Source organism: Monocercomonoides exilis (assembly GCF_001643675.1).
Source record: "Monocercomonoides exilis strain PA203 chromosome Unknown scaffold43-869231, whole genome shotgun sequence".
In the NCBI taxonomy this organism is placed as follows: Eukaryota; Preaxostyla; order Oxymonadida; family Polymastigidae; genus Monocercomonoides; species Monocercomonoides exilis.
Genome location: NW_027150588.1, coordinates 758,802 through 774,873, shown reverse-complemented (window position 1 = coordinate 774,873; position 16,072 = coordinate 758,802). Strand labels below are relative to the sequence as shown.

Here is a 16,072-nt window from a genome sequence, read left to right as displayed (position 1 = left end):
CACATTCAAGGTTACACTCCTTCCCTTTCTTTCAACACAAAAGGAAAAACAAATCCAACGTTTTCAACAATTCAATTCGGTGGTTCCTCTTCTTCGTCTTCTTCAGAAACATCAAATTCAAACACTTCAAATAGCATATCATTATCATCATCTGCATTCATCACACCTCCTCATCGTTCAAATTCAATTCGTTTCCTATCTTTTTTAATTTCAATAAATAATGAATTGGAAGCTTTGAAAGAAAAAAGAAAAAAAACGGGTATCTTTTATCCCAACGAATAGAGATTAATCTTCAAGCTTAAGACGAAATTATGGAAAGAGTTTACAGATGAAACAAACATCAAAGTTTCATTATCGCACTTCAACAAACTCACAACCAACTTCTCCAAAGTAAAAAAGGCGCACAAATCTCTGTAACATGTGTGAGAAGTTGAGTTATTTGGAGAATAAACTCAAATCTTCACAAAACAAAAATGGACTTTCTCCTGCAGAGTTTCACACTCTGAAACTTCTTCGACAACACAGACTTGTTGCAGAAATGCAACGAAAACATTATCAATCAACTGTTGATAATCTGAAAGAGGGAAAAGCAGTCTTTGTCTTCGACTTCAAAGAAAAATGGAAACTCCCCATCAGAAAGAACCAACTTCAACAGGAATTCTTCAACTTTCAACAGGTTACTCAATTTACGATCATCTTTCTTCAAAAAATTAATAATCAACAAATAAAACGAACATTCAACTTCTTCTCCAACTGCCTCTCAAATGATCACATATTTGTTATTGAGTGTCTGGAATCTGTGATCAAAAGACACTTCTTCTCAGACACTCACACTTTTAAGTTCTTCTGCGATTCTGGTCCACTCAACAGAAATCGCTTCCTTCTTCACTTCATCCTCTCTAAACAATCCAAACTTCTCAAAAAGAAAAATACTCAACTCAACTTCTTCGCTGAGCACCATGGAAAAAACATTTGTGATAGTGAATTTGGTGCGTTAGTGAATGCAATCGACAACAATCTTTCGACAGAACACATCACAACACTTCATGATTTGATCAGCTTCTTCGAAAACAATATGAACACTTCGACATCTGCTTCTTCAACTTCTCAATCAAACATTTTCTCAACGTCATCATCAAACAACTCCCCATCGTCATCATCTATCAAGGAGTGTGTGCATGAGAGGTTCTTTGAAGAGTACGTACCATCTCAACAAATCTCATGGCCATCATTGTCAGTTCCCCACATGAAAGATTACTTGTATTTTGAGCGCAAAGGCTCATTTGTCTCTGCTTCAGCTGTTGGATATCTTCCTCAACGCTCTCTGGTTGCCCTCGAATCTTCGACAATGAAAGAAAAAATTCAACGTTCAAGAAAGACCTTCAACTCTGATTTCACATAATCAAACTCTTCTCTTCTTTCTCAATCTTCTCAAGATCTTCTTTCAAGAAGATTTGATCTTTTTCTTGACTCTACATCTTTAAATGAATCTTAATATTGTATTAATGGTGTTTTTTTTTAAGAAACTAGTTGTTGTGCATGCTTAGCTGGCACTCTATCGGAAGGGTGCTGGACATGACTGTTCGTATTAGATGCTGCAGCCTCCTGGATGCTTTATCCGGACCTGGATACGACGAACAGCCTCCCAGGTGCACAATAGTTAGAATCCGATTGTTTTCTTGAGATTTTTGTCCAAATACAATCCCTATTATGTAATTGGTTATTGTCACTATAATAATTGTATTTATCGGGATTCATTAATAGATAGAATTGAGAAGGAATTCATTGATCTTTGGACTAGATTTGAGGAAAGGAGAATAGCTGAGAGTGTGAAATGTTGTTTCATCATTGTGTCTGTCTTTTTTTTTTGTTGGATTTGATCTATTTGAGTCAAAGTTTGAGAAATTTCAGAAAGGGGAGAGTGGATGGAAAACAGAGGGGAAATTGACAAGTTAGTACTTGAACTATTAATAAAAATATTCATTTTTATTTGGAAATGTCTTTGATACCATGAATTTATTGAAATAGTACAATTTCTTTTTATATTTTTTATTGTTCAAAATTGTTGATATTAAGTTGATATTTGGTGATTGTTTTATGATAATGAGATTGAATTATGTTTTTTTGAAAGTTTCAGAATCTGATAAGAAAATTTCTTTCCGTTTTCAATTTTACTTATGATCGATATCAGGAAGTTCTTTTTGTTTTTTTATGTCATTTTGGTTTATGAACGATTGTTTTTTTTTTTACGCAATTTTTTTTCATTTCACTGATATTTTTTCCTTTTCGAAAAAAACTCAAATTCGAATAAACAAGCATTTTCTCCTTGAAATCAATTTCAGTTTTTTCCATATTACTAAAATTATCGTTAAAAGCAATAAATATTTATTTGAGAGAAATGAATTTAAACAAACAGATCAACAAAAAACTTATTGCTTTTAATAAAAGATCTCAATGATCATGAAAACTTTTTCATAACGTGGAAATTTGCAGAAATCGTTATAAACCTCATGAAACACTTCGACAACATATAAATATTGTCGTAATGCAATTAATAAGCATTTCTGCAAATTGCAGATCAATAAGATAATTGAAAATTGAAATGGGATTTCAATGAAGAAAAAGGTTTGAAATTTTGTGTTTGATACTCTATTTTTGCTTATTTTTTGCAACTTATGAAAGATTCTTTTTAATATTTCGAATGCTTTTTCTCTTTTCCTATTCGAAATTCTTTCACTGTTATCCAACTGAATCCTGAGTAGAATTTTGCTGTTTCCCGTTTCTTATGGAGAGAAAGCAAATTATTATATGTTTGCCCTTCAAGGCATTTTATTTATTTTAATTTTTTAATTTTATTTCCAAGTCTTTTATTTTCTTCTTCTTCTGCTTCGTTAAATGCTGGTTTTCCAGCTTCGTCATGCCAGAATTCAAGTACTTTGACAAAGAATCCTTCATCCTTTTCTTCTTCATTTGTTTCACTGCTGAGTGTTTCAACAACAGCACTTGGAAGAACACTCAAAAGAAGCAACAGGCGAAAAGCGCTTGCTGCATTCAAACGGCCAATTTGTATGAAAGCACACACAGGTTCAAGAATTGCTCCACCAGAGTTCAAATCAGAAGTGCTAAGGCTGACAAACAAGATGGGAGGAAGCAGCAACTACAGCAATAACAATAATAACAGCAAGAAGAAGAAGCTGTTGCGTGTGGGGATGGAACATGTGCCGCTGGCTATTCCAAGAGGAAGGCCTCCGAAGATGAAGAGAAAGCGGATGATGACTGAGATGTGGTTGAGTCAGCAGGGGAAGGAGAGCGAAGGAGGTGCTAATACTGATGAGACAGCGCAGAATGATAGGCGTTTGGAGCCAGCTGCTGCATTGGAGAGTTAGAGGAAACTTGGAAACAAAGAGAAAGTGAAAAAAGATGAGAAGGGTTAAAAAAGAAAGGAGAAAAAAAAGAAAGAATTATTTCTGTGTTTGACGAGCTTCCTCCAGATGAATTTGAGTTTTGAAGGCAAAAAGGTGAAAAGCGGAGAGGATAAGCGAGCGTGAAAGGGAAAGGAAAAGCGAAAGGAAAAGCATTCCTATCAAAGACAAGTCCGATGATGAGTACGTATGATGTACTGAGTGAGCTGCTTTCGAGAGAGCTGGAGCTGCTTGGTGTGACAGAAGGCAGCATCGCATCTGACTCTTCTGTGTCTGACACGAGTGAAATGAGTGGAAGAAGCAAAAGTGACATTGATGGGAATGAATATGGCTAGGAAGTGGATGATGATGATGAGGAGGAGGAAAAGGAAGATGTGGAGTTGGACAAGTAACTCAGTGCAAAGATATTTTAGACAAGCACACAAGCCAGCCGGCAGACACCGAAAAAGAGCAGATTTGTATTTGAATATGACACCTCAAATACATTCAACTCAACAAAAATGAAAGAAAACAGCTCAATCGAAGCAACATTTATAACAACTGAGATGAAGGACAGGGAGAAAAGAGATTCACTTACGAAGTTGAAGGAGAACACACTGAAGCAGATACTTGGAAGGATCATTCCAACAATCAATCCAACCGATATTAGACTTTATGCAAATCTCGTTCAGGAAGAGGAAAGCAAGGCAAAGAAGCAAAAAAGAAAGTTCTTGCCGAGAGGGAAAGGGAAGAACATGAACTATTTGATTCGAAATGAAGAGAGGAAAGAGTGAGTGAACGGAGCAGGTACAACAGACACTGAAGAAGCAGAAGAAGATAGTGAAGACGAAGACAACGACGATAGCGATGATAGTTACGTTAGTGACGTTAGTGATGACGAAGATTGTTTGGATATAACACGATCAGCTGACACATCAAATGCCGATGAGACAGACAAGACGACAGAAAGAGAAGAAGACTCATACACACGCCCTGCCCTGCGCTTCCCTCACAAACAGCCAAAGATGTTTTCATCGACATCCCAAAAAAGCAATCAGAAGAAGTCGCATGTCACTTTCTCACACACCTCAACCATCTCCAGCGGAGAGCTCAGTCAGACTTCTCAACCGCTGTCCTTACCTTGAGCCTAGCCTACAAAGGAAAACAATGCAAAAGAAGAAGACGAGAACGCAATTGGCTCAGACGGAGGCAGAGAAGCCCGGCAGAACCCGCGCCTAAGGCACAGCAACCACAGTTTATTGGCTGTTTCTGTGTCACGAAGGCATCTTATCTTGTCTGCCATCAGAGCAGTACTCGGCAGAACAATGCAGGCACTCCTCAGAATAGCTGTTGCGAATGGGTTTGCTGCGGCTTGTTTATTAGCGAGTTTGTCTATCCAGACAGGCTATACCAATGTAAATGGAGAAGACGGAGGAGGAGGAGGAGGAGGAGTGGATGACTATGGAAATCCTTCTGTGTTTGGGAGAAAATACAGACAGAAGTCAGGGCTGGAGACGCTGTTTGTGCGGTCGATGCAGCAGATAGGGCAGAAAGAAGTCGCCGCTTTGCTTTATTCACTCGGAAAGGCGCTATCCCATCTTTTCAACCAGCTCGGGTCACCTCAGCTTCCAAAGCCCATTACGATTCCATCATCTCGTGCCAGTGCAACAGGGGGAATATTAGTGAATGATGCGAACTCGTTTCTGAGCCTGTAGTGTGGCACGAGGCTGTTCAGTTACGGAGGAAAAGATGCAGTGAAAGATGCACATCTGGTGGAGAACATGAGAAAGGAGATGAATGTGTGGAGAGGAGAAGGAAGGGCAGCTGTGGAAGGAGGGGACGAGGTAAGAGACAGTTGAGCTGTTCTGCGAAGAGAGAAAAACATTTGGAACTGTTTTTGATGTGCAGATCAAGATCAATAGAAAGAATGATGAAAATAACTTCTCTTTGTATGCAATGGAAAGAAAGTCATATGCAATCAATGCGAATATTCTGCTTGACCCGCTTTTGTTTTCTTCGTTTGTCCTTTTCAAAGACAAGTAAATATTGCCGTCTGCCTCAGAAAATACAATTTTGGTTCCTCCTCAAAGAACAGCATATGTCCCATCCATCGGAGAAACTCTGCTCGAACTGACAGATTCAACACACACAAGGTTACTCCGCTGCGCGTTGAACAGCCACATAAAGAAGAGTAGCCTTCGATTCTGCCTTTTTCTCTCAAGTTTTCATGGGTGCCTCTTGTCTTCGTGTGTCCTCTCATGCTTTTTCATCCACTCACTCCAATCGTAATCACTTTGCCTTCAAAGCCGCTTTCAGCTCCTTTTTCTTCATCTGCTGTGCTTTCAATTCCTTCTCTTTTCACCTCTTGTATCATTTCTATTTCCATTTCTCGGTCCATGCTATCCTTCATCACAACACCTTCCATCATCTTATTCTCCACGCAGCCCCTCTGCCCTTCTGCCGCGTAATCCAATCGCCTGCTGCTTCGTCCGCTGGCCACGCGCACCGCACTCAACGCTGTTGTCACCGCTGATCACTGGTTGATGGTGAAGAAGGACTTGCTCCACAAAATATCAGCCATATTCGAGACACACCATGTCCAGAAACCTTCTTCTTCTCCTTCGATGTTCATTTCTGCCTCTCTCATCCAGCGACTGAAGGTTGTTAACGCTGCATTATCACAACAATCCACACATTCTGCTTTATCTTCTTCTTCTATTCAGCAGACATCTGAATCTCAGTTTACTTTATTTGCATGGAATATAACAACAAATGCACAGGATATGAATGGGTCTTCAAACTCTGCTGCTGATGGAGCTAAAACAACTTCTGTTGGCATGCGATAAATGCATCAGGAACAGCAAGTGGATGAGGAGGAGAACTTCCCTATCAGATAAAGAAAGACTAATTCTCAGCAATTCTTCCACATCAGCTTCAGACAAGCATCACCTCCTTTCAGTAACTTTTTTCTTCTCTTTCGAATTCTCCCTCTCCTTCTCCATCTTTTACGTCATTCACAACAAATAATTCTCCATCTTCAATTTACATTCCTTTTCCTTCGACTCGTTCTCTTCCACTTCAGCATCGTCAACAAACATTTCCTTCTCTTTCTTTTCTCCCAGCCATCTGGAACAATTCCTGAGAATTCAACAATGCGGAGTCTTTTTTCTAAGGACACTTCCTCATTTTAAAAAGGATGCTCTTTTATCTTCACCAGCAACTTTCGTCCCTGCTCTGTTAATGTCGCAGCTTCAATCTTCTTCCTCTTCTTCATCTTCCTCCTCTTTACCTTCTTTCACTCTTCTCACCTTTATTTTTTTCCTCTCATCCAATCCCAAAAACTCTTAAACGAAGACATAAAATTCTCCAAATCCGTGAGAAACACGATGAACCCAATACTTATTAATTCATCTTCTCCGCTTCTGCCTTCTGCGGCATCTCATTATCCTTCTAATTCTTCTTCGTTCTCTTTTTCTCCTTCCTCTTCTTCCTCTTCAAACTCTTCTTCACCCTCTTCTTTTTCTTCTTCGACATTTTTTATAATTTTTCTTCTCAATCGACTTTTTCCGATATTTAGGCTCCTTCTTCATGTTCATTTCTAACTTCTTAATATCCAAAAACATCATTTTGCACTTTTTCATTATCATTGCTCACATCATTTTATCGGATTTCTTCATTTTTGGCTAATGAATATTATTTTTTTTTGAATAATGAGGGCATTTTCCAAAAAAGAAACATGTTGAATATGAGAAGAAGATTGTTAAGCGAATGAAGAGAATGAAGATTAATAGAAAGATGAACTTGTTTGGACAGAATTCGACGAATAAATCTATAAAAGTTCTTTTTTGAATTATTTGTTTTAAAATCGAAATGAACTACAAACTGTTAATTTCTTGTTAAATATCTTGCATACCTATCATATTTTTGTTTTTGTGTTTGTGCTAATTGTTTTTTTTTAACATTTTTATTTGGATCTTCAACATCCATTTTGAAATTTCTTTTCAATACATTATTTAACATTCTTCATTTAAGAAATTGATTTATTGAGTATTGAAACAATCATTATCATGCTTTTCAAGCAAGATAACATGTTTAATGATGTTTATTTAATTTTCGATATTTTTTTTTTATTATGTTTTTTATCAAAATATGAAACAAAAACAATCTGAAACTAACAAAAACTAGCAAATAATAAATAATAACAATATATTAAACAATATTTGCATTCAATTTCGAATAAAATAAATCTTTTCAACATATCCCTTTATGAAAAAAATTTATGATCAAACTTCGCTATTTTTTAATGATACAGATATTGCATAAAATACCGGACATCGCACAAAGTACCGGACAAGATCGATATCTCAATAACTGTAAGAGAAATAATTCTGACAATTTTCCTCAAAACACACCTTGTCAATGCAAACTCATTTGAAAAACAAGACTTCACTTCAGCTTCATTTGTGCTCAGAAAAAAATAATTTTATAAATCTCGGAGAAACTCAAAATCCTATTTCTCCGAGATTTTAATTATTATTTTTTCTGAGCACAAATGAAGCTGCTTTGAAAGTTTTGTATGTCACGTGAGTTTGTATTGATGAGGTGTGTTTTGAGGAAAATTGTCAGAATTATTTCTCTTACAGTTATTGAGATATCGATCTTGTCCGGTACTTTGTGCGATGTCCGGTATTTTATGCAATATCTGTATCAAAGAAAAACACCCAATTTATAATTTCATGTTTTTTATTGCGAAACTCTTTTTTTTTATTCAATTTATTTTTTTCTTGAAAATTGCAAACAAATTTTGATGAAAAACAACTTTTTTATTTTTTTAATTATTTTCTAATAAAATATCCCAAAATACAATTAAATAGGTTATCTACAAATCTTTGTCGAGATCAATCAATCGACAAAGATCGTTCGGTCGAATAGATCAATCTGTAGCATGTGACTATTTCCTTTGACTTTTTTCATAACAGGAATTATTTCTGTGATGATTCAATGACGAAAACTATTTTTGATTTTGAATAAAAGGATTATTATATAAATTGTGAAATAAAAAGATATTTCAAAATAAATTGTTTATTTCAAGATTTCCCAGTAATTTTAAATAAATGGCAGTGTTTTTGAGAAAAACCAGTTTTTTTCAATTGTGGCCTGAAAGTCTTGCTTTTGTCATAAAACAATGTTTTGAAGGTTGAAGTCAAAAACACGTCAACATTAAATATTAAATTATTATTTTTACTAACAAAGTATTTTTTGTGAGTTTTTTTAATTTTTTTGATCATTTTCCATCGAATGTGAAAATGAATCGTTTTCTAATTATTATGAATTTCAGCATGAAGATAAACGTTCAACAAACAATTGAATCTATTTATTTGTCAGTTTTATCTTCCTTTTGTTAAAATACACAATTTTGGAATTTAGAAGTTTTTGTTTTTGCTAAAAACGGTAACACAATCGTTCACGACTGGTTCCATTTTAATCTTGAAACAACATAAAATTACATAATATATTTATTATTCCTATTTTGAAAAATTCGAATTGATTAACATTCATTCAGGGTGGTTTTTTTATCCAGATAATTTTTTATATGGGAATGAAAAAATAAAAAAATTTTTATTTCACTATAGCATGTTTGTTTCTAAATAAATGTTCGCTAGTAATAAACATAATCAATCAACTCTCTCTTGATTATTTTTCTGGAATTTTCTTGTTTTCTTTCATCTCCAGAATTATCATCAAAATAAACTTTTTTTCGTGGAATTATCCTTTTCTTTGGTTTTTCATTCTCAAACAATTTTTTTTCCACAGTTTTTTCATAATCATCATTTATAATCTTCTCTTCTTTCATTTTCTTTTGATTTCTCCATTTATCCAAAAAATCTTAGTCGGTTGTAATTTTTCCATGAAAACAAATCTGTGGTTCTTTTTCTTCAGAGTGACAGAATGCTCATCAGGTAAAGTGGAAAGAACAGCATGCCATTGAATAGATAACACTCCACTTTTGACAAACGATGAAACTATTGTTTTAGGAGATAATGCTGTTTGCAGAGCCTGAGGAAGGGCATCGGCAATTGCTTTTCTTCGAAGGGAGACAGATGAAGAAGAAGGAATGACATATTTTGTGTAAAAACATTTTTTGAAGACGGCAAATACTCCTCGGTCGAGAGGCTGAGTAAAATGTGTGCTGTGAGAGAGGAATGTTACAATGTCGATAGAGGAATTTGGTATTATTTGTAAAATGTCGGACTGGACCCTTGACGGATGAGAGTCCAGCAGGAGAAGGCATCTTTCTTCATCTTTGTTTAAAATAGTTCGTCGTCCCATGATTCATGGAAGGAGAGCATCTTCTGCGTATCTTCTTAATATGGGTGATTTTTTTTGACATCATAAAAAATTTCATGAAAGTTTATATTTCATGGAAAAAAAGATAATGGGTTATTTTCATTATTAATCTTCGCAAATTATAAAGACAATACAAAACCAATTCGATATTTTTATTGTTTGATTAATCGTTAGCAAAAACAATTGAATAATAAAGGATTATTCAAATTTTTGATCATTCATTATCTTATTCACAATCAAAGAAAATATTTTGAATTCAAAAAATGAAAAAGGATTTATTGTCTTCAATTAAGTTTTTTGAGTAAATCAAAACTTGAAATCGTTGAAAAAAAATGTGAATAAAAATAATAATGTATTTGAAGTGTTTATTTCGTTATATTATTTTTTAATAAACAAAATTATAGCAGATGCAACAAATAAATATTATCTTCAAGACAAAATAATAAAAGTTTAATGGAAGACATAAGAAAAAAACATTGTTGTTTCGATTAAATTGAACAAAAAATTCAAACAATGTTGATAGTGAAGAAAACATCAACAAAAATTAAAGTGAAATAGACAAATGAAAAAAGAAAGAAAATATTCGACCAAAATCATCAACCATTTTTGAACTGAACATTTCACCTTATCAATAAATAATAACATTGGACTCGAAAATTAAATAAACAACTTTTGCAATACTTTCGACATAATCACTAACAGTATCTCTCTTTTTTTTAAAAAATTCGAGATATCTTTTTGGAAAATTGATGAAAAAAGAGGATGAAGAAAATACTGAATAAGATAATATGACAAATAACAAACTTTTATTCCTATGAACACTCAGAAAAATTGCAGTTGATTGAAAACGAATGGATGAATAATGAAAGTTCAAAAAAAATTTGTATTTCTCAAAAACGACAAAATTATAGTTAACGAATCAGGAAAAAAAACTTAATTGTAAGGCAGAAAACGATAAATCTTTTTTATCTTTTTCAAATGATAGAATAACAATGATTACTATATCTTTTCCAAAAAGTTCAAAAAAGCATTGACAAATAATCTTTCCACACCAAACATACAAAAAAACATTTCAAATATTACTCAAAAAAGAAAATTATCCATCTCAATTTCTTAGAATAATATTTTCCATAAAAGAACTCAGATGCACAATTTGTAAAGCCCAAACAAAAAACTTTTGAATTCGAATTACAAAAGAAAACCAATAATTGTTTCAATAAAGAGCACATTCACTCAATTATTGATCAAAAAAACATCTTCTCAATACAACAAAAAATCAAAATAATTTATAAATAATCATATCTTTCTTTTATTTCCCCAATTCAATTTCAAATAACACAAACAATGGATAACCATATATATGAAAAAATAAAAATAAAAATAAAAATAAAAATAAAAATAAAAATAAAAATAAAAATTAAAAATTAATTAAAATTGAAAATTTTTAAAAAAGTTAAAAAAATTAAAAATTAATTATTTAAATGTCATCGAAAGGTGAAGCCAAAATTACAAAAAGAATTTATATTTATGTGAAATTGTTTGAATCGGAAAATGAAAGCTGTGCACCTGGGAGGCAAAACAACGTATCCAAGTCCGGACAAATTAAGCTGTCAATTTGTTTTGTCTAGTTTTATATCCTTCCGATTGAATATAAGATAAGCATGCACAGCATAATTGGGTCATTTTTTATCTCGACAGTTTTTATTGAAATCATCAAACAATAAAGAAACATTTTTCAAAAGATTAGCACGATTATAATACAAAACATTTGAAAAAGAATTAAATGAAACAGAATTTTGGGAATTTTTGATAGAGTAATTTGGTTTATTAACTTTTTGTATTTTTTCTTTGATTGAGCATCCGTTAATTGATATCAATGAACGTTGTGAATAATGTCCTACAATTGATCCACTAATTGATTTGCCTTTTCGTTCAAAAAACAAATAATTCTTCATATGAGGAATCACAAAAGCACATCGTGTATTTTCTTTCGATGGAATGTGTTCTTCAAAGAAACGTTTATGAATGACTTTGCTTTTTGGAATGAAATTATTTGGCATGTGTTCGTAATTTGAATGTGTTTTTGTTTTGCTGTTGCATTGAGGATTGGAAACGTTATTTTCATTATCAAAATGTCGCTTGAACAATTCAATCAGATCCTTTTCACTTACAAGTGCTTCCGATTCAATGTTGTTTTTAAGAACATTTACAAGTGTGCCGAATTCAGAATCACATTCATTTTTTCCGTGGTGTTCACAGAAAAAGTTCAATTCACATTCGCCCTTTTCGAATAACGAAGATTGAGGACTCAGAACAAAGTGTAATATGTATTTGTTTCTATTGTGAGGCCCAGAATCACAAAAGAACTTGAAAGAAGTAACATTTTCGTAATCTTTCCTTTTCAGTACAGAGGTTAAACAGTCAATGTTATAATTGTGATCGTTTGAGATGCTGTTTGAAATAAAGTTGTATGTTTTCTTCAATATGTTTGAATTTGAAGCCTGATATGTGATTATTGAGAGGTGAGATGCTTGATGATAGTTGTAAAACTCCTGTTGAAGTTGATCTTTTCGAAGAGGCAATTTCCACTTTTCTTTGAAATCCCATAACACAACGACTTCATAATCCTTCAATGAATCGATTGAGAGATGAAAGTGCCTCCGCTGTAAATCAGCAATTGCTTTGTGCAGCTTCAAAAATTTGATTTCCTTTATTTCTTCGTTTGAAAGAGTTTTCCCTTGTTGAAGTGATCTCTGCTTTATTATTAAATGCTCGTATTTGTGACACAATTCGCAAACATCAGTTCTCTTTTTTGCCCTAACAAATTGAGAAGTCAATTTATAGAAACTGGACAATGAAACTTTTATTCCAGTTTCAATAGAGAATTCTTTCCATAGAGTTGTCTTTAATTTGAGTATTAAACGCCTTTCAAATGGAGAAAAGACTTTTATTCGATTTTTAATTTTTTTGTTGAGAGAAGATGTCGAAGATGAAATGGTGGGGAAAATGTTCGATGAAATGTCGTTTGCCCTTTTCATTGCTCCAAGAAGTTCTGCATGTGAAAATGTTGGAGGAGAATTATCAGATAGAAGATTCTCATCAGTTTTTTTTCCGCCTTTTGTTAATGATGTTTTTGCTGCAATTGTCTGGTTTTTGTGATACAGAGAAAAGGATGGAACGTAACCTTTATCAAAAAGATGTCTCCAAACTTCTCTCCATTTTGATGGTGATATTTCGTTTGTTGTGGAGTCATTGCAGACGAACCAATGATCAACTTTATTGAAAACGGTTTTGCTCACGCAAACATAATGACCGTTTGAATTGTCAAGTTGTTTGAACAAAATTTGACCGACCAGATCATATGATATGCATTCTCCTTCATAAACAAGTTCGTTCTCATGAAGCTTATCATTTGCTTCAACACAATGAGTTGTTTTTGAATCCTTGTCCATTTTGAATATTAAATTTTTGGGAGGGATTGAAAAATTATCATATTAGGTTTCATGAGTGATGGTCAATACTGTTGGAAATTTATTGATTTCTGTCCATTTTTTCGAGTTTTCAAATCCTTGGCATTGTTCACAAAATATTTTGTTATTCTTTGTAAAATTTTCTTTAGAAAATTCTTTCCTCAACCCTTCAATAACTGAGCTATCGTAAATAATGATATCTCGCACATTGTTGTATTGCTTTGAGTGGAACGTTCCACAGTTATTGCATAACACATTGTGTGAGACTTGAATTGTAAATGTGTCAATGTTTGAGCATCCTTCTTTATTAAACAGGTCAATCATTTTTAAATATGCTTCGGACACATTCTGTTGATTGAAATGTCCATGATTGCAATAATTATCCCATTCGAATATGAAATCTGGATTCCAGAGTGAAGATGAGAAATCATTTGCATGTAATGACTTTGCGATGTGAAGGACCTTGTGAGAAAGTTTGTTTGCTGTTTGCTGATTGTTAAAAATTGTGGAATCCATTCTTGTTAAAGAAGACAAACACTGAAGCAATGATGAGAAGTTACAGGTATTTCCGAGATTTTCGAGACCTTTTCTTTTTGCAATTTGATCACAATGAGACAATGAGAAGAATCTTCATTCATTTCTCCTTTCGATGAATGATGCTGGTTTTGAAGGTTTGACTCTGACAATTTTTGAAATTGTTCGTTCACTGTTATCTGCTTAAAAGGAATATTAAAATCTTTCCGTATTGAATGATTTTGATTTCATGGGAAGACTTCATTTGATAAGCTATCTCGTTTTTCCGATAATTTTTTTGTTTGACTTGAACCTGATGAACAACATTTCGAATTGCTTTGCTGGCTTTTCAGAATATCGATATTATGATGATCGCTCAATTTAGTCTCTATAAAAGTGGACCAAAACGTATGAGGAACAAGAGGAGGAAAAGAAATGCTTCATTTGAAATCATGAATTGAAGATTTTTCACTTGCTTGTGAATATTTCATTTGAACGCCAGAAGTCTGTAACTGGGAATTAGCTTTATTTTGTAAACTCAAATCTTTATGGATGGTGATTATTTGGTGTTGAGGGTGATGCTTGGATTGTTTTTTGGAATCGTTATTGCTGATAAAAGAAATGTGAAGAGTTTAATTAATAAATTACGAATAAAAATCAAACGATTTGCTTTTATTCTTCTCCATCGAATGATTAATGCATTTTTTATCTTGCTCTGGAAGAGATTCAATCATAATTCCAGCAACTTTCAGGACTTTTTCATTAAAGAAATTCTGTTCAGTGGTTTCACTTCCATAACAAATCAGATCATTCCATGCAGATTCATCCAGATACTTGGCTTCCGATGAAGAGATTTTTTTCTTTTGACTGAATGATAATCTGGATGATAATTCAGATGAATGTTCTATCATCCATTGATTTCCGACATGCCGTTCTCCATCAGTCAATCCAAGAAATTTATTGTGACTTGAACTTTGAAAGAATAAAAAATAAAAAACTTTTCTTGCATTCGGGAATTTTTGGTTATTGCTGCTGCTCGATTATTCCTTGGTTGCGCTTCAAGACACTTTTCGCATAGCTGTACTTTCCTTGAGTAACGTCGAACTCATTATTTAAAAGCTGCCTTAATGATAAAAATCGAGAAAGAGCCTGCAGAAGCATTGTTTGCGTATGCTGTTGCGCAGTGTTGTAAATAATCGCCAAATCACTAATCAACATTTTTAAATTTTCTTCGAAATCGAAAAAAGTGAATGAATAACAATAACATTATAAATAATTTTTTTGAAGAGTTTGTTTGAAGAATAGTCAGATATCATAAATATCAAATAAACAAAAAAATAACAAACCATCAATCTCTTGACGAACTTCGTTCATAACCTCAGACGCATCTCTGTGACTGTTGATGAGGTAGATAATCACTTGCTTAATAGAATCTCCGCATATTTTTTTCAAACTTTCCCAAGCAGCCGAAGCTTTGGGCATTATGGTATTATATCGAAGTACTCAAAACTTTTATTTTTCTATAGAAACATATTTGTTTGTGAATTCTAACAATTTTTATGTTTTTAAAAATGCTAGAATATGACAAGTATATTTTTTATGAAAATATAGAATTTTGAGTGAAACAAGCGTTTTATGGGTTTGAACAAATAAAACTTCAGTGTAAATGGCGTATCCCGAAGATGAAAAGGAACATAATTTTGAACTTTTGAAAACATTCACTGGTGAAGAAAAGGCTTGGCAGTGGTTTTATCAATTTGTTTTTTACAAGACAAACATCCAGAGTGTACTATTCACCATAAGAGTTTGACTTTATTGAATGAAAAATGAACTTACAGATATTGGATGTGGTACAAATGCACTAAAAAACGGACAGTTTTCAAAAACACTAGATTGGAAAATAACAAAATTGGCCTTGACAAATTCTTATTAATCGTTTTATTTCTATGGCAAGGGCTTATGCAAACTCAGATAAGCTCAATAATAGAAGTTGATTTTTTAATTGTGGGATATTGGAGTAGTGTTTTACGTGTTGAGTGCATGAATATCATACATCGAAACTCTATTATGATAGGTGGTTTTGGAAAAACAGTTGAAATCGACGAATGCATTTGGAGAAGAAGAAAGAATAAGAGAGGCAGAAGAAAAAAGCAGATATGGATATTTGGAGGAATTGAAAGAAATGAAGATAAGTAAAATACAAAAAGAAGATTTGTTTTTCATGTTCCGACCGAAGTGCCGAAACACTTGTTCCTCTAATAAAATCTCATATCCATCCAGGAACCACAATAATGAGCGATGAATGGCGTGCGTACAGCAGCTTGAAGGATCATGGCCACA

The 16,072-nt window shown here is 33.4% G+C and overlaps 4 protein-coding genes across 4 annotated transcripts; 3 read left to right on the top strand and 1 right to left on the bottom strand.

Annotated features, from left to right (window-relative positions):
* Positions 1–3,068: 3,068 nt before the first annotated feature.
* Positions 3,069–3,386, top strand: MONOS_5906 (uncharacterized protein; the record flags this gene model as incomplete). The annotated part of the gene is made up of 1 exon (XM_067876095.1): positions 3,069–3,386. One exon carries the CDS (start codon positions 3,069–3,071, stop codon positions 3,384–3,386), a length of 318 nt encoding a protein of 105 aa, XP_067722198.1.
* Positions 3,387–3,922: 536 nt separating this feature from the next.
* On the top strand, positions 3,923–4,195 carry MONOS_5905 (uncharacterized protein; the record flags this gene model as incomplete). The annotated part of the gene is made up of 1 exon (XM_067876094.1): positions 3,923–4,195. One exon carries the CDS (start codon positions 3,923–3,925, stop codon positions 4,193–4,195), a length of 273 nt encoding a protein of 90 aa, XP_067722197.1.
* A 100-nt stretch (positions 4,196–4,295) lies between these two features.
* Positions 4,296–5,116, top strand: MONOS_5904 (uncharacterized protein; the record flags this gene model as incomplete). Its single annotated transcript, XM_067876093.1, has 2 exons — positions 4,296–4,307; positions 4,553–5,116. 2 exons carry the CDS (start codon positions 4,296–4,298, stop codon positions 5,114–5,116), a joined length of 576 nt encoding a protein of 191 aa, XP_067722196.1.
* A 551-nt stretch (positions 5,117–5,667) lies between these two features.
* On the bottom strand, positions 5,668–6,048 carry MONOS_18040 (uncharacterized protein; the record flags this gene model as incomplete). The annotated part of the gene is made up of 2 exons (XM_067871020.1): positions 5,668–5,930; positions 6,009–6,048. The coding sequence occupies 2 exons, from the start codon at positions 6,046–6,048 to the stop codon at positions 5,668–5,670; spliced, it is 303 nt and encodes a 100-aa protein (XP_067722195.1).
* Positions 6,049–16,072: the final 10,024 nt, after the last annotated feature.